Raw genomic sequence first — 18,164 nt, forward strand, 5'->3', positions numbered from 1 at the left:
AGATACGTTAAAATATTCGCCTCAACTCAGATATATAGTGCATGCCCCCAAAGCCTATTATTTAGGAGAAAGAGAGGGATGTAGGGGGAGGGAAAGTCGCTACGCGTTCCTTTCTATTTATTGTGGCTGAGCTTTTATCTTGAAGGTTGAGTTTGGTGTCACATTAAAATTCTTCCGTGTGGTGTAGCGAGTTGCGTATCACGGACCCAGCAGGTTAGCTAACACAACTGTGAAACATTTTAAAACAACAAAGTTAGTAACACTGTAATGATACTGTTTGGTATTGTGTTGGATACTATCCAATGGATAGTATCAGTTTCAGCTAAATGAGCGTTAAGCTAACGTTAGCTAACTGTACGTTAACGTTACATTCATCCCCGGTGTGTCGGATGTAACGTTAAACTTAACTAGCTAACGTTACACGTGAAAACGAAAAAGCAACATCCAGCTACCGTTAGTTAGCTAACGTTAGATATGGGTAATTTATTTGGTTAATTAGTGAGTCGCTTTCTTGGCTTTCTTGCACTACTAGCTAGATAACGTTAGTTAGCCTTAAGGTTAGCCACGTTAACCAAAGTTCAGCAGATGAGAGATAATGTTAAATTGACAGTATTTTCTTGGAATTACGATGGTCTCCAATCTGCCAGACCAGAGTTCTGTTACAGTGTTATTCTCTGTCTGTCAGGGGCGTTACGCGGTTATTTTTGTGGACACTAATAAATAGGAAAATTAGTCACAACAGTGGACATGTATTTAGTATCATCTTTTGTGTCCTTCAGAGGGATGTTGCGGCGTCCCAAGCCAACTGACTCAGAGGCAGACCTCCTAAGAGAGCAGGAGAAGTTTCTGACCTCTGGTGCCCCGTCTGCTGCCAATGTGGTCCGCCGACCTGACAAGAGGAGAGGCGAGGCTGGCGGAGAAGAAGGAAGACAGAAGGATGTTGTCACCATAGAAGGTAAGAGATGTGTCTGGTCTTTTTATTATCGAGAATAAAAACTCATTGACACTTGGCATGTTGTGGGCTTTCTTAGGAGGCTCAACATGAGGCCAAGATGGTACTTAACATGTATGAGTTACACACTTAAATATGTCTAACAATGGACCATATATGCATTAGATTATTTAACACCTAATGTTAAACGTTTATGTTTCCTCTAGATCTTCCAGACCAACTACCGTCTCTGACGCCAGCCCCTCCCAAGAAGTCTCGCTTTAAAGCTAGTCGTGTCACTTTCGAGGATGAGGATGCTGGGGAGATACTGGACCGACATGACACTCACGTCAGTGCTGTTCTCTCCAGGATCGTTGTAAGTACATATATTCACCAATATAAGAATGGAAATGCGAAGTGTGAATCAGTGACTGTGTGTTAAAGTGCTCATATTATGGTCATTTTCAGGTTCATAATTGTATTTAGAGGTTGTACCAGAATAGGTTTATGTGATTTAATTTTTCAAAAAACACCATATTTTTGTTGTACTGCACATTGCTGCAGCTCCTCTTTTCACCCTGTGTGTTGAGCTCTCCATTTTAGCTACAGAGTGAGGCAGCGCTTCTGTTCCATCTTTGTTAGGAGTCACACATGCGCAGTACCTAGGTAAGCACTGCTAGCTAGTCAGTTGCAGAGTATGAGGGCGTGCCACGCTAGCAGCTAGGCGAGCATTATAACGTGTGTTACAAAGTGACGCACGTTTATCACGGAAGTAAAGGCTGGCCTACAATAGAGCTGTTAGGAGCAGTTTGTGAACAGTGTTTTCTCTGGAAGAAGATGGTAAGTCCCTTTGGGGTGGACTTTGGGCTTTTTCACTTTGTAAACCTATAATGTTCACAAAAATATAACACAATACAGGAAAGGGAAAAGGCCAAACAGCATAATATAAGCACTTTAAATAAAGTAGCTAATTTTCCCTGTTGGACCTTTCCAAGCATACATGCATGCAGTGTGTCACTTAAATTTTGTTTAGCAGATTTTCTCAGTTATCCAAGTTTGCTGATATCATGTTTAGCTTCAGACAATTCCGTTTTTGTTTTTTCACCACCAATGGATCTGTAACATTATTATTTGTTTAAGGAGAGAGATACCAGCTCTACTCCGATATCTCTTCCAGCACTTACTGGCATGGCTTTCCCCAAAGTATTGCACCGCTCTGAAACCAGCAGTCAGGTAAAAATACATTAATGCAAGTTCTGCATAAGTTGTGATTTTTAAAGTTTTAAAGTGTATAAATATAAAAATGGCAACAAACTCTGGTCATTTATAATGAAGAAAATCGCTTCTCTTTATACAGAATCACATATTACTTTTTAAAATAAATATACAAAACTTATGAAGATTTATTATTACAAGCTGTTTTTCCGTACTCACACATTGTATTTTTACAATATTTGCCTTCAACTTGATTTTTTAAAAGTTTTTTCATCCTTACGACCAGGTGCCACTGTCTTCCGCGGGTGGAAAGAAGAGTATCTTTGCACGTCAGATTGCAGCTCAGAGACTTAAGGAGGGAAAGACACCTTCACATTGTGCACCTAAAGCTGCCCAGACACCTGAACACAGAGAGCAGAACCTGCGTCCTGAGAACAGCATGGATACAGATCAGTGTGGTGCTGCAGTTGATCGTAAGTAAATGTAATTCATATCTGTCAGCGCATATGTCAGAATTCTGAAAGAATAATTGAATTGGTCTGTGGTGAAAGATATTTAACCCCCTCTTTACATTATTTTGATCTCCTCTCTACTCACCAGAGCTAACTGTAGGCTCAGGTCCCAGTCTGCTGTCTGGCCAGGGGCTTGGGGGCCCAGATAGCTCAGGAGAGACCATGAGGATCCACAGGGAGAACCAGGTTAAGCTCCAGGCCATGTCTCAGTCTGAGATTCTGCAAGAGCAGAGGAAACTCTTATCTCAGCTCGGTAGGCAATGATGTTGTCCACATGATGAATTAATATAATATATGTTGAGATGAAGACATAGTATATGTTGAGTTTGTATCTTAACTAGCAAAGTACATCAAAACCTTTTTTGCCATTGTGTTGGTACCACTGCGTATAAGACGATTATTTCTGCTTCCCAGATCCTAGACTGGTGGACTTTGTTAGATCTCGCAAAGCCCAGAGAGTCCCATCCTCTGCCTCCGTATCCAAACAACCCCAGGGCAAAAGCAGCAAGGACAATTTTCCTCTTGAAAATGTGAGCAGAGAGTCAGACTCCTCTGCTGCTGCTGTGTTGTTTCAGAAACCCCAGGAAGTAGAAATGGAAGGAGAGGAGGAACTGCCACCACAACCACCAGCTGCTGTGACAGGTATGATGGATTCAAAAGCAACCTCTTCATCACGTCTACCTTGTCAGTTGTCCCTGGTCTCTGCTGCTGCTGCTGGAGATATAAATAAATCAACAGCATTAAAGTTATGTGGATTACTATTCTATATAATATTTTACATTACTTTACATTATGTTCTTGCTTGTTAGGCCTGTTTAAATGTACTTCTATTCCACTACATTTCAGAGGGAAATATTGATCATCTTACCTCCATTACATTTGTCTGACAGCTATAGTTACTTTTCAGATTACAATTTTACATACCCTTTCTGTGTTTGTTGATTTTGAATGTAAATGTTTCGGAAGTAAGAAATGATCATTTATGGGTTGAGAAAATTCTCTTAGTTCCTAAACTGTTTTAAAACCCCTCTTGGATCAGCTGGAAAATGCATTGTCACAAAGTGGAATGCAGGGCTGTTTTTCTGAGCTCATGAAAAGTTGACTTTTTAGTCAGATACGTGGTTCTCACAAACGTGATGATCTAATAGGATATGATGCATTGCTGTAGATTAAAGACCAAACAATATCTAAAGTAGTTGCAACACACACATGGATGCAGCAGTAATATGAATCCAGTATATTATAGTTATAGTTCTGCAGAATGAAGACTTTTACTTTTGATAATACTTGCATACCTTTACTTAAGCACGGTGGTTTTGAATGCAGGGCATTTTCAAAATGTGATATTAGTACTTTTACTTAAGTGAAGGATCTGAATACTTCTTCCACCACTGTTAAATTGTGACCTTGCTGCTGAGACTGTCAAATTGTTTGATCAGTGGTGTATTTTGAGGGAGAAGCCCTACATGTACTAGTGTGAAGAAGACCATGACATCTGGCTGTTTGCCATTCCAGCCTTCATCTCCTTCCTGATGTATCTCACTCACCCGATTCTCTTTCCTTCACTCTCTCTGCTCCCCCTCTCCCAAGCATCCATTCTTTAACTAATGTGATGCTTCTGCTGCATGGCTAAAAACTCAACATAAAGCTGATTATTGACTTCACTTTGTGTGATTAGCAGAAAGGCTAGGGTAAGCCAGAAGTAGCCACTCTCTGCAATTAAGTTACTGCAGATCATTCAAAGAATTCTCTGTCTTGATGAAAGTGTTGCTAATGGATCGTATGAAGACAGATCTTCCACATCATTTATACCATCATCTTTTTTTTTTTTTTTTTTTCTTTTTAAACATAATGAACAGAGCTGGTTTTAGTCCTTCTGTTATCCTGGCCAAAAATTCTGTATTGCTTCCTCTACCTTCCTTTTTAGAGAAAACAACATATACTTGTTTTAGGTTGATTATAAATAGCTAAATGTTGCCTTAGCTTCTTGCATAGACTCTTTAACCATAGCTGAGGGAAGTTGGGGTGCTGGGGGTAGTGAGTGTAGCAGTAGTTTGTTTACAGTGGTGGCACATGTTGGAGTTTATTTGTGCTGACAGTCGTACCAGTTAATACAAGCAATCATACATGGATTACAAGTCTTGCTTCTGCCCTTCTGTGTGAAGAGGAGGATCTGCTGCTGAAGCCTCAGAAGGAATGGGTCCACATGGATAAGCTGGAGCCAGAGAAGCTGGAGTGGATGAGAGACTTGCCTTCACCCAGAAGGAAAGGAACCAAGAAGGTAAGGAGATATTTCTTACAATACCAGTAGAGGCCCTTTTCATCAATCTTGGGTTGAGAAAATGTGTTAGCCAACACATTCTGTGGTTCTGTGTCCTGATAGGCCATGCAGGCTCGGTTTGACTTTGCGGGGAGCTTGATTCCACCCACTGAGGATCTGCCCACCCATTTAGGCCTGCACCATCATGGAGAAGAGCCTGAGGTCAGTAACAAAACGTTGAAAAACAAAAACGTCTCCTTTTATTAATGTATCATTTTTACTTTTGTGTCTTTTATGTTTAAAGTATTGATAAAATGTGTAACGCCTTTCAGGTCTATTTTTCATGATTTTCTTTTGCATTCAAAAGTTGGGGTTGGCTCACCAAGCACAACAGCAGTACTGGATAACTGCAAAGTTCAATTCTGATTAGTTCTGAACTTCAGTTTTAAAGGTGCAATATGTAATACTGACAGCTAGTGTTTAAAATAGTTACTGCAGTACAAATTCAAAATACTGGAGAGTGTCGTCTCCCCCGCCCCCTCCTCTCCAGACTCGAAGTTCACGTTGGTTGCCAGACTGATACGGAGCATCCACAACAATGTTGCTAGACACTTGTCTCACATAGCCAGACATTACTCCACAGCACAGCGGAGTAGCTAACGTTAGATGCTGGCTATATTGACAGTCATAAAAGCCCATGCTCACGTGGAGCTCTGTACCCAACTGACAGAAACATTTTCGGCTTAGAATTACCGTAGGAACTGCTAAAAAATCCCACAACCTTGCCATCCTCTCCACACGCCAGACAGACACACTTCCTCGGTTTAGAATTATGATAGGAACCGCTAAAAATACCACTACCTTGCCGTCCTTTTCCACCCGACTGAACACACTTTATTGGCTTAGAATTACGGCAACAATCGCTAAACACACTGCAAACTCAATATCCTCTCTTTCCGATTTATAGCCCCCCTCTCTTGGCTTCAAATAACTCATCGTTGTCGGCTACAGCCGCTTACACGTTGTAAACAGCCGTGGCTGCTTGCCTGGTCCTGGTAACGTTAGCAGTTAGCAGGGTTAGCGTGGCGGCGTTAGCCAGGACCAGTCGGGATCACTTAACTGGCTGTGTCTGTTGTTTTTGCGAGTAACCAACTCTGGTACTCTAGCTATATAATTCAATGTGGGTAGCTACACAAATGTTGAAATGACATAAAATGCCCGTCCCTAGTACCTGTGATAAATTAGCCTGAAGCTAATGCTAACCTGTTAAGGAGGAAATTAGCCAACTCTGCGTCCTTTTAGGCTCTAAGCTGTCTCCATCTTTCAAATACATATCCAATATTTACCCAGACGGGTTTGTTACGTCTCTGGTCACGCAACTATTAGAAACATGCCGTTTTTTTTGTCGCGTAAAATCAATCTCCGTTGATCCTGTTCGTTTGTTTGCTGCTTTTATGGCTGTACTAACCTCACAGCTGTAGCGCGCTGGGTTTACGTTTTTACAGGTATATCTGGCAACCCGGCCTGGCTGACAAACTAGGCAGTTTGATAACAACAAACAGGCCAAAACACAAACAGAAATTCCATCACGGAACGGAAATTTCAAAAGGAGAAAATACTGGCATTAGCATTGTTGTCAGAAAAGATAGTATTTCAACTTAGCATGTTTCCTTAATATCTGATGACGTATTGGGGTAATTTTTGATTTATTACAGTAAATATATTACATATTGGACCTTTTAACTGTCATTTCAACTCATTATGATGGCTCATTGCTGCTAGTACAATACAATTTCCTTATTCATTTCTTATTCATTTAAATGTGTCTGTTTTTGTAAATAGAACTTTGGAGTCATGTAGAAGCATTGGTTACATTTCCTCCGGAGAGCACATTTGTGATGAGGTTTGGATCTGATAGCCTTACACATAACCTGCTGTTATATATAATTTCCACTTTATCTTTGAAAGAGTGTCATGCCACTTTTTATGAGACTTGTAAAAAAAAGTGAAGCATCATTTTGAGACTGAAAACCAGATTCATCTCAAAGTTAGTTTTTTAGACAAGGCTCCAGGTCTTTATCTTAGTAATGATTTTACTCTTGACATTGAGGCTTTCTCTCCAGCGGGCAGGTTACTCCCTGCAGGAACTCTTCCTGCTGTCTCGGAGTCAGCTCATCCAGCAGAGAAGTCTGGCCCTCAGCACTCTGGCCAACATCCTCTCAAAGGTACACAAACAAACACACACAGTGTCGCTGCAGAGGCACATGTCTGTAGTCACTCATGTGGCTGCATTTCTTACTCTGTAGGCACGTTCCGGAGAGTACCTGTCAGTTCTGCAAGGCAGCGTGGTGTCTACTCTGCTCGACGCCGGCCTGCTCTTCCTGCTCCGCTTTGCGTTGGATGACGGTGTGGAGGGAGTGATTACTGCAGCTGTACATGCACTTAAAGCACTACTTGTTTGTCCAGAGGATGAAGTAAGTCAACTTAAATCATTACAGCGTGTCAATAAAACCTTCAGTATTTTTCATGTCATTATGTCATTTTACCTGCAAAGACTCACTAAGGTATGGTCACAATAAAGTTGATCAATTAATCACAAAATATGTCAGAAACCCAGAAGCAAAAACTTGCTTTGTAGAAGAGATAGTACACTTTGGTTGTCTGTTACAGTTCTTCTATATGACGATCCCAATCCAATGCCTAGTTCCTCTTATTCATATCTAATTTGTTTGCTCTCTCAGGAGTGTTTGGACTGCACCTTCTCCTGGTTTCGCGGCCTAGCCTCCTTCCCTCTGCTGCCATCTGCTCAGGAAGAGGAAGAAGAGGAGGAGGAAGGGCTGCCCGAATGTATGAAGGAGACGGCTAAGGAGAAGGAAGAGAGGAAGAGCGATCATGATGTGGCCAGGCAGGATGTTGTCAAGGTAAACAGCTTTACATTTTACATGTTTTCCTTGGCTTTTTCATATTTTTATTTTTTTTTATTTAATTCTTTCTTTATTTGAAAAAGCAAAACAAAGTACAGTTGCATACAACAACATCACTTCTTTTGCTTTTCCCATTTTCCATTTTTTTGAGTACACAGAACAAAGCTGAAATAGGGAGCTTACAGACTATCTTAGTGACAGACTCATTATATACACAACAAATATACGCAAAGAAGATGAAAGCTGGGGATAACTTGACACTTTGGTGGATAGGTTTGTGCTCTAGAAATAAGTAACCTTAAAGGCTGAGTTAAATAAAGGGATTATGTTATCCTTCAATACACATGCAGTTATATGAAGTCCTGTCGGACAGGTTTTACATACTCCGTCCATTTAGTCCAGATCCGATAGAACTTTTCTGTTTGCACTTTAAGAGAAAATGTATATATTTATATCCCATAAATAATATCAATCCATTCCTCGATGGTGGGTGGTTCTGCCCTTAACCATTTTTTTGTTATTGTTTTTTTGCTTGCTGTCAGTAGTATACAAAGTAATTTTTTGTCATTAGTTTTCCAATTGCCAAAATCTATATCAGCCAGATATACCGTTTCCCACTGAAAAGGGATCTTGGTGCCAAATATATTGTTTATATGTGTATGTATGTATCTCTTTCCAGTAGGTGTGTATGACCTTACAATTCCAGAAAATGTGGAAGTGGTTGGCTTCTGTTGAGCCACAGGATCTCCAACAGGCGTCCCCTAAACCCTGATGTCGTTTTTGTGTTGGCGTGACAAAAAATCTCACAACATTCTTCCAACCAAACTCTCGCCACATATTTGACCCTGTTGAGATCCACTGTAGCTGGCATGTTTTCTCCCAATTTTCCACAGGAATCGTTACATTTGCATCTTTTTCCCACTTATTCTTTATGTATTCTGTGTTCTCTCGTTTGGACTGTTGGATGCTATTGTATAGTCTAGATATTATTTTGGTGCAAGTTCTTGTCTCAAAGAATGATAAGAACACCTGTAGGAATTTGGGTCCACTTTTCACAGAAGCCTCTTTCAGGTTCTGGTTAAAATAATGCCTAACTTGCAAGTATCTATAAAAATAATCTTTTCCCAGACCATGTTTTTTCTGTAGGTCTTCAAACTTCTGAAATTCCCCCTTGAGGGGGCTTTTTCATATTTATAATATATTGTAAAAGTACAGTAAGACGTTAAGGTAAGGTGAAATGAGGTGCAATGATTATTCTTCCTGTCTGTGTTTCAGGGTCTGTTAAAGATGAAACTGCTCCCCAGGCTGCGTTACATCCTTGAGGTGGTCCGACCTTCTCCTCGAGTAGTCCAGAACGTCCTGCAGATTCTGACTCGTATTGCTAGGCACTCCTCCTCATCTGCCACACAGGTAGCAACACTCACTTAATCAACTGTTTGTCTGCCATGCTTGTAGTACGATTAATTATCATTGTCTATATTTTTCTTCTGGCCAAATTCAGTAAAATTGCAATTCACTCTCAGGTGCTTGACTGTCCTCGCTTGATGGAGATGTTGGTGTCAGAGTTCCTTCCCATTTCCTGGACAGCACCATCTTCTCCCCTTCCTCAGTCTGTTTATGGACTCCCACTGGCCAGTGCCATGAAGCTGTTGAGAGTTTTGGCTACCTCTGGCAGACATGCCTGTGCCAGACTGGTAAGTGCTGCTGTGGAATCTGTGAGGGTCGGTGCTAGCAACCGTTTTTAATTGCCTGATAATGTATTAGAATAACAGTTTATTTTAGAGAGGTCTTTACTGACTAAATGAACTGTGTCTATACTGATGCAGCCTGGCATATATATGAAAGTATCCAGTGGTGTGTGAAGTGTGCAGACACCTTTCTTTATTGATCATGTTCAAGTCATTTGTTGTGCATAGTACAGTATGTGCATGGGTCTGAAATCCAACTTCTGGAATTACTTATCGTGTGTAAAATACACAATAGATAAAATACAAGTGGAAAATAAAATACTTTACTGTTCCAGATTTATTTGCATGTTTGTAACCTCTGCTCACAATAAGTAGCATATAATCATTATCCAATTTGTATCTGATGTATTCCCTCAATCCTACCATGTAAGCATTGATAGCTTACCTTTTCCTTTCCTCTCCCCAGTTTAACTCTCTTGGAGTGAGGGAGCGTCTGCCTTGTCTGCTGAGTGCTGAGCCCAGTGAGCTGCTGCTGGAACCGGCCGAGGCCCTCAGGATCACCACTGAGGCCTACAGGCTGTGGGCTGTGGCAGCTGGCTATGGACAGGCCTGCAAATTATTCATGTAAGTTAACACATTGAAGCTGGCCTCCAGGGGCAGAAAGATTCCTCCTCAGGAGTGCTAAGTAATTTAAAATCCAGAGCCTGAATAGAGACAGCGAATCTGTATAGAACAGTCTCATAATTAAAGTACTTACAGTAGCTTGACACGTCTAATCCTCTCCTCTGCTCTTCTCTCGCCGTGCTTGTCTTTAATCGCTATACTGTCATTACGTTCCCACAGAGACCTGTATCCAGGCTTAGCGAAGGCTCTACAGTCAGTTCACAGAGTCCTGGTCCCCTCAGATCCTCTGTTGCATCTGCAGCTCCAGCGGGTCCTGGCTCTACTTTCTCTGCTCACACAGGTCACACACACTGCTGGTTGCCACCAGGAGTTACAGGCCGGCATGGTCAGGTACAAATGAGGATTAAAGTGGATTTATGATATCATCACACAACACACTTGAATCCTTTTTGTCTACATGTTACCCTCTGTGTTTTTACCACAGCTCTCAGGGAGAAGAGTGCCCTCCTCCCCCTCCAGTGTCATGGGGTCATGTCTCAGGGTTGCAGGCATCCTTGTTGGGACATTTGAAGGGCTTTGTAAAGAGCCTTGATCATCCAGTTCAGAAAGACAGCAGCGTGGCTGTGATACCAGCTTACCTGGCCTACCTAGAAGCTTACTACCATCAGCTCTCCAGACAGGTACGGCTTCCTGCCATGTTAGGACATATCAGGTTAAACTTTTTATTACAGATATATTGTTATCTCTCAAGTAGATGTCTGAAAAACGACAGGACAGTGGAATCAGGCATGGAATGAAACATAAAAAATCTATCTATCACATCTATATGGTTGAACTCTCTGTGCTTTACCAAGTTCATGAATCCATGAACTACTTAACAAATGAAACAAAGTTGGCCATTAGCTCAGGCTACATGTCAACAAAATGTAACTAAAATGCAAAACAAATTGTTACTTTGTAATTGTAACTTAAACTACTGTAATGTGACTTTCTTCCTCAGAACTGTTTTAAACCAGTAGAGACCCTTCAAGAACTGGAGCAGCTGACCTCTGAGGTTGTCCTCCCGCTGCTGTCCCACCATGTTGTTCAAGGCCTGATAAAGAACCTGAAGTATGTCGGATTTACTGTGAGGCCAGTGTTGTCATTGTAGTTCTTGTTGTTATTCCTAGTCATATTGTCAGATAATACAATGAATGTCTAAGTAATGAAAACAAATGGCAGTTGCTTTTGTTTTGTCTTGTAAAATTTGTTCTTGACCGTACTCGACAGCACAGTCTGAATTTCATTTGTTGACAAAACTTCATTTGTTGACAGCTTTTTCTATTATCGTTCAATATTTTTGATACCAGGCCTTCCTCAGTGGTCTGTAATGTCCAGTCCAGTCATCAGGGCCCAGAGACTTCTCCCAGCCTCCCTGGTTTGGCCTGCCCAGGATGGAGGGACCGCCCGGGGCTGGTTGTTCCCAGCTCCCCCTTCCCTCTTCTCACAGGCCTGGGGCTCCTCCTGGAAACGATCACAGGCATCCACAAAGGCCTCAGCTGCAAGGTAAAGTTTAAATGCTTTAGGGAGTATTTTATATAATGCAGGGACAGGGACTGACAATAACAAGGCGAGGAATACAGAGTCTGCAGTTGTTTTTGATTATATCACTGCTAAGCACATTCCTCAGCCAAAAATGAAGAACTAATCAGTGCAGTCTCTAGTTGCAACCTCTTGGCAGTAGAGTGCACATGTTGGCCGGTCACTGAACCAGGAACACAATATTTTGCTTCCATCTTGTGTGACAAACAAAAAATCCCATATGTTTTATTTTAACACCCCTACTCCTCCTCCACCACCTCCCACCCTTTTCCCCCTCTCTAGTTCACTGGTCTCCTACTGTCAGAACCTGTGATTGGTTACTTGCGAAGTTGCAGTCAGGCTACACCCACCCTGTCTCACACCAGAGCCTGGCTTCTCCGTCATGAACACCACCTCCTCTACCTGCTGCTCCGGCTGGCACACAGACTGGTAGGCTCTGACCTGAAACATTCAGTTTAGGCTCTGTTTTAGTCAGCAACATGTTGTACTTGGTTGTTTGTATTTTCTGTTACAAACCAAACTTGAAGCACCAATTTCACTGTTACTCTTTTCCTCAGGTTCCAATTGAGCCCGACGTAGCCAAGCATGCCTCACTGTACCACCAGGTGGCGCTGGTTCTGCTGCCATGGTTATTACCAGGCAGCGAATACCTGGGACATGAACTGTTGTCCACCATCATCTTCAGCAAGGACTTTATATCGTAAATTTACATTTACTTTACTAAGTTTTAGTTGGGATTGATTGCCAACTAAAGAGCCTTTCTTGTTTTGACTGCATATAATATATTCTTCTTTCCAAATAATCGTTTAGTGCTTGATAAACAGGGCAGATTATTATAGTCTGATTTTACAAATTATTTTACATTCAAAATAGCTTTTTTTTTTTAGAATTGGATCAAATTAGCCGATAACCCTTTTCCACCAAAAGTAATGTTCCTCATTCTTTGCTTCCTCATTATTACAGTATCACTCATTTGTTTGCTTTCCAGAGAGGGCCACAGCGGGGGACCTGAGGCCGTAGAGCTGGGAGAGCTGAAACTCCAAGAGGAAACACAACACCGCACCTCTCCCTCTCTGCACACTGTCGGAGCTCTGCTGAGAGAAGCCTGCGTCCAGTTGCCATCCATACGAGGCTGCTTCCTCACTCAACTGGCCCATCTGGAGCCATCCGTACTGACGTCCCGAGACGCTCTCCTTGGCCGCAACCCCTGGATCAGCTCCCATCTCCTCCCAGAGCTCACAGGTCCCACCGTTCCATCTGATTGGCCTTTTCTCCCACTCGTCAGCCTGTATGAGCGGACTGGCGTGTCCGATGGTGGAGGGTTAGCGGTGGAAGAACTCCCACAGGGGGCGCTGCAGGCAGTGACCCACTGTCTGCAGTGGCTGCTGCTGCTGGAGGTCTGGAGGGAGGAAGCACTAAAGGTACAGAAACAAGTCAAGCCAGGTCAATTTTTTATTTTTTTTATTTAGCAAATTAATCAAAAAATAATTGTGAATTGTTACCCTAATAACCATATATTTATGCTAAATAAATACTAGTCATTAATAATGATCCTCTGGTGGGCAAGCTTCTCCTCTAGTGTGTTTCTGTCAGGCAGTATTGCATTATATTTGTTATAGTACATGTAACTAACCTCCAGAACATTTTGTCATGTTGCAGGTGATCCTTCCTGTCGCCAAGCTCGCCCGCCTGTCCTGTGTGTTCCTGTGTTCCAGTGACTTGTTCCTGGAGAGGCCTGTTCAGAAACTGACCTGGGGTCTGTTCAGACTGCTGACCAGGTCTGAAAATGTTTAATACCCTTGTTCTTGCAGTGAAAACCTGAATTGAGTACATAGAACAGGGTTATTAAACTGTAACTTTTCCATTTACAGGCAATCCAGGCTGGACTCTTTGGACCTGAACGTGCCTCCTCCGGGTCTGGCCTCCTTCCAGGACTTGTACTTTGCTCTTTTGACCCAGTACGAAGCTGTGTCCTTTGGAGACCGGCTCTTTGGCTGCTGGGTCCTCTTACCCCTGCAGAGGAGGTACAGCGCCAGCATGAGGCTTGCTGTGTTTGGAGAGCATGTGGGTATGTTGAGGTCACTGGGAGTCACTCTGGAACAGGTAAGGATGAGGGCGTTGCTGCTTTTTATTCTCATTAGTTGCCTTTTCATGTGTTAAGATGCCTTATAAAGTAATTTTTGCAATTGTTGTCTGACTCTTACTACTAACACAAATATTCTATTTTCATACAACACATGATTTGGATCAAGTTATTGTCTCTCTGTCCCTTCATTTGAAGCTCTCCATTCCTATCGAGCGGTTCACTTGCCCCCCTGAAGACTCCCTCCCTCTCCTTCGTCTCTACTTCCGCTCTTTGGTAACGGGGACCCTGAAACCCCGCTGGTGCCCTCTCTTATATGTGGTTACTTTGTCTCACGTCAACTCCTTCATCTTCTCTCAGGACGCTGCAGCACAGGTATAGCACTGCATGGCATCCAAGCCACACTTTCTGATTATATTTTTATGTTAAGATTGGTTTTTGTGCCCTTTTTCTAATTTGCCACAGTGAAACCAGCCACATATGTAGTGATTTAGCAAATCCAGAAGGGGCTTCAGCTGCACTGAATAGGAGCTTGTGAGAAGGGCTCAGTGGCTTTACAGGGAGTTATGCACATTTTTATGCGCCAAATATGAGCTCATTGGATGCAAAATCTTGAAGATTTTGTGTGTCTGCAAAACTCATGTTATTGATTAACTGTCAATGGAGGAGCCTCTGGGTTGGTCTCACAAATTAATCTTACATGGCATGTGACTTTTATTTAACTGTGAGCTTTGGGGGAAAACTCCATAAAATAAAAAACACATTCAGTGACTTACTTAGTACTCTACCCATCATTGTGTCCATCCATCCATCCATCCATCTTCTTCCGCTTATCCGGTAACGGGTCGCGGGGGTAGCAGCTCCAGCAGGGGACCCCAAACTTCCCTTTCCCGAGCCACATTAACCAGCTCCGACTGGGGGATCCCGAGGCGTTCCCAGGCCAGGTTGGAGATATAATCCCTCCACCTAGTCCTGGGTCTTCCCCGAGGCCTCCTCCCAGCTGGACGTGCCTGGAACACCTCCCTAGGGAGGCGCCCAGGGGGCATCCTTACCAGATGCCCGAACCACCTCAACTGGCTCCTTTCGACGCGAAGGAGCAGCGGCTCTACTCCGAGCTCCTCACGGATGACTGAGCTTCTCACCCTATCTCTAAGGGATAGGGTGCCAGCCACCCTCCTGAGGAAACCCATTTCGGCCGCTTGTACCCTGGATCTCGTTCTTTCGGTCATGACCCAGCCTTCATGACCATAGGTGAGGGTAGGAACGAAAACTGACCGGTAGATTGAGAGCTTTGCCTTCTGGCTCAGCTCTCTTTTCGTCACAACGGTGCGATAAATTGAGTGTAATACCGCACCCGCTGCGCCGATTCTCCGACCAATCTCCCGCTCCATTGTCCCCTCACTCGCGAACAATACCCCAAGGTACTTGAACTCCTTCACTTGGGGTAAAGACTCATTCCCTACCTGGAGAAGGCACTCCATCGGTTTCCTGCTGAGAACCATGGCCTCAGATTTAGAGGTGCTGATCCTCATCCCAGCCGCTTCACACTCGGCTGCGAACCGATCCAGTGAGTGCTGAAGGTCACAGGCCGACGATGCCATCAGGACCACATCATCTGCAAAAAGCAGCGATGAGATCCCCAGCTCACCAAACTGCAACCCCTCTCCACCCCGACTACGCCTCGATATCCTGTCCATAAATACTACAAACAGGATTGGTGACAAAGCGCAGCCCTGGCGGAGGCCAACTCTCACTTGAAACGAGTCCGACTTACTGCCGAGAACCCGGACACAGCTCTCGCTTTGGTCGTACAGAGATTGGATGGCCCTGAGAAGGGACCCCCTCACCCCATACTCCCGCAGCACCTCCCACAGTATCTCCCGGGGGACCCGGTCATACGCCTTCTCCAGATCCACAAAGCACATGTAGACTGGTTGGGCATACTCCCAGGCTCCCTCCAGGATCCTTGCGAGAGTAAAGATCTGGTCCGTTGTTCCACGACCGGGACGGAATCCGCATTGTTCCTCTTCAACCTGAGGTTCGACTATCGACCGAACCCTCCTTTCCAGCACCTTGGAGTAGACTTTACCGGGGAGGCTGAGAAGTGTGATACCCCTGTAATTGGCACACACCCTCTGGTCCCCCTTTTTGAAAAGGGGAACCACCACCCCGGTCTGCCACTCCTTAGGCACCGTCCCCGACTTCCACGCAATGTTGAAGAGGCGTGTCAACCAAGACAACCCCTCCACACCCAGAGCTTTAAGCATTTCTGGACGGATCTCATCAATCCCTGGGGCTTTGCCACTGTGGAGTTGTTTAACTACCTCAGCAACTTCGACCAGGGAAATTGACGACAATCCCCCATCATCGTCCAGCTCTGCCTCTACCATAGAGGGCGTATTAGTCGGATTTAGGAGTTCCTCAAAGTGCTCCTTCCACCGCCCTATTACCTCCTCAGTTGAGGTCAACAGCGTCCCATCCTTACTGTACACAGCTTGGATGGTTCCCCGCTTCCCCCTCCTGAGGTGGCGAACGGTTCTCCAGAAGCACCTTGGTGCCGACCGAAAGTCCTTCTCCATGTCTTCTCCGAACTTCTCCCACACCCGCTGCTTTGCCTCTTTCACGGCAGAGGCTGCAGCCCTTCGGGCCCTTCGGTACCTTGCAACTGCCTCCGGAGTCCTCTGGGATAACATATCCCGGAAAGACTCCTTCTTCAGTCGGACGGCTTCCCTGACCACCGGTGTCCACCACGGTGTTCGTGGGTTACCGCCCCTTGAGGCACCTAAGACCCTAAGACCACAGCTCCCCGCCGCAGCTTCAGCAATGGAAACTTTGAACATTGTCCACTCGGGTTCAATGCCCCCAGCCTCCACAGGGATGCACGAAAAGCTCCGCCGGAGGTGTGAGTTGAAAGTCTGTCGGACAGGGGCCTCCTCCAAACGTTCCCAATTTACCCGCACTACCCGTTTGGGCTTACCAGGTCTGTCCAGAGTCTTCCCACACCCTCTGACCCAACTCACCACCAGATGGTGATCAGTTGACAGCTTTGCCCCTCTCTTCACCCGAGTGTCCAAAACATACGGCCTCAGATCAGATGAAACGATTATAAAATCGATCATTGACCTTTGGCCTAGGGTGCTCTGGTACCAAGTACACTTATGAGCATCCCTATGTTCGAACATGGTGTTCGTTATAGACAATCCATGACTAGCACAGAAGTCCAACAACAAACAACCACTCTGGTTTAGATCAGGGAGGCCGTTCCTCCCAATCACGCCTCTCCATGTGTCTCCATCATTTCCCACGTGCGCGTTGAAGTCCCCCAGCAGAACTATGGAGTCCCCCACTGGAGCCCCATACAGGACTCCATTCAAGGTCTCCAAGAAGGCCGAATACTCCGAGCTCTTGTTTGGTGCATATGCACAAACAACAGTCAGAGTTTTCCCCCCCACAACCCGCAGGCGTAGGGAGGCGACCCTCTCGTCCACCGGGGTAAACTCCAACGTAGCGGCGCTCAGCCGGGGACTTGTGAGTATCCCCACACCCGCCCGGCGCCTCACACCCTGGGCAACTCCGGAGAAGAAAAGAGTCCAACCCCTATCCAGGAGTATGGTTCCAGAACCGAGACAGTGCGTAGAGGTAAGCCCCACCAGATCCAACTGGTAGCGCTCCACCTCCCGCACAAGTTCCGGCTCCTTCCCCCACAGAGAGGTGACGTTCCACCTCCCCAGAGCCAGCGTCTGCTGCCCGGGTCTGGTCCGTCGAGGCCCCTGACCTTCACTGCCACCCATGTGGCAGCGCACCCGACCCCAGTGGTCCCTCCCACAGGTGGTGGGCCCATGGGTTGGAGAGAGAGGTGCCACGTAGCTTTTTCGGGCTGTGCCCGGCCGGGCTCCGTGGCAAACTCGGCCACCAGGCGCTCGCTGACGGGCCCTCCATCTGGGCCTGGCTCCAGACGGGGGCCCCGGGCTTCCTCCGGGCAGGGTCACTCCATTTCTACCTCGTTTTTTCATAGGGTATTTGAACCATTGGCCCCTCCCCTGAGACCACTTTGCCTTGGGAGACCCTACCAGGAGCACAAAGCTCCAGACAACACAGCCCTCAGGTTCATAGGGACACACAAACCTCTCCACCACGATAAGGTGATGGTTCCAGGAGAGGCCATCATTGTGTATTGTATGAAATGGTAGGTTGGCCCTCACTCAACACAAGAAGGCTCAAACATTGGTTGACCTTTGTGTATAAATCAATAACAGGACATACTCCTTCATATTTAACTACACTCTTAACATCTAGTAGATCAGAACATAATCTAAGATCAAGTAGATACATACTGTATGTATCTA

General features: G+C 44.8%; 1 protein-coding gene across 3 annotated transcripts in view; it reads left to right on the plus strand.

Annotated features, from left to right (window-relative positions):
- Positions 1-9: 9 nt before the first annotated feature.
- rpap1 (RNA polymerase II associated protein 1) overlaps positions 10-18,164 on the plus strand; it is a 20,735-nt gene continuing 2,580 nt past the window's right edge. The window contains exons 1-25 of one of the 3 annotated variants that reach the window (XM_031278919.2): positions 10-213; positions 780-955; positions 1,159-1,307; positions 2,072-2,164; positions 2,433-2,619; positions 2,747-2,911; positions 3,073-3,300; positions 4,824-4,939; positions 5,042-5,140; positions 7,042-7,143; positions 7,225-7,392; positions 7,660-7,839; positions 9,118-9,252; positions 9,366-9,536; positions 9,997-10,154; positions 10,374-10,544; positions 10,639-10,834; positions 11,155-11,264; positions 11,504-11,699; positions 12,018-12,164; positions 12,293-12,435; positions 12,724-13,156; positions 13,395-13,513; positions 13,607-13,838; positions 14,017-14,193. In XM_031278919.2, the coding sequence (XP_031134779.1) occupies positions 784-955; positions 1,159-1,307; positions 2,072-2,164; positions 2,433-2,619; positions 2,747-2,911; positions 3,073-3,300; positions 4,824-4,939; positions 5,042-5,140; positions 7,042-7,143; positions 7,225-7,392; positions 7,660-7,839; positions 9,118-9,252; positions 9,366-9,536; positions 9,997-10,154; positions 10,374-10,544; positions 10,639-10,834; positions 11,155-11,264; positions 11,504-11,699; positions 12,018-12,164; positions 12,293-12,435; positions 12,724-13,156; positions 13,395-13,513; positions 13,607-13,838; positions 14,017-14,193 (4,047 nt within the window). In that variant the 5' untranslated portion in view covers positions 10-213; positions 780-783. Of the gene's footprint in view, positions 265-351; positions 479-779; positions 956-1,158; positions 1,308-2,071; positions 2,165-2,432; positions 2,620-2,746; positions 2,912-3,072; positions 3,301-4,823; positions 4,940-5,041; positions 5,141-7,041; positions 7,144-7,224; positions 7,393-7,659; positions 7,840-9,117; positions 9,253-9,365; positions 9,537-9,996; positions 10,155-10,373; positions 10,545-10,638; positions 10,835-11,154; positions 11,265-11,503; positions 11,700-12,017; positions 12,165-12,292; positions 12,436-12,723; positions 13,157-13,394; positions 13,514-13,606; positions 13,839-14,016; positions 14,194-18,164 lie in introns of those variants that run through there. The other 2 variants (XM_031278918.2, XM_031278922.2) reach the window with 2 other exon arrangements.

Source organism: Sander lucioperca, chromosome 18, assembly GCF_008315115.2.
Source record: "Sander lucioperca isolate FBNREF2018 chromosome 18, SLUC_FBN_1.2, whole genome shotgun sequence".
Taxonomy (NCBI): Eukaryota; Metazoa; Chordata; class Actinopteri; order Perciformes; family Percidae; genus Sander; species Sander lucioperca.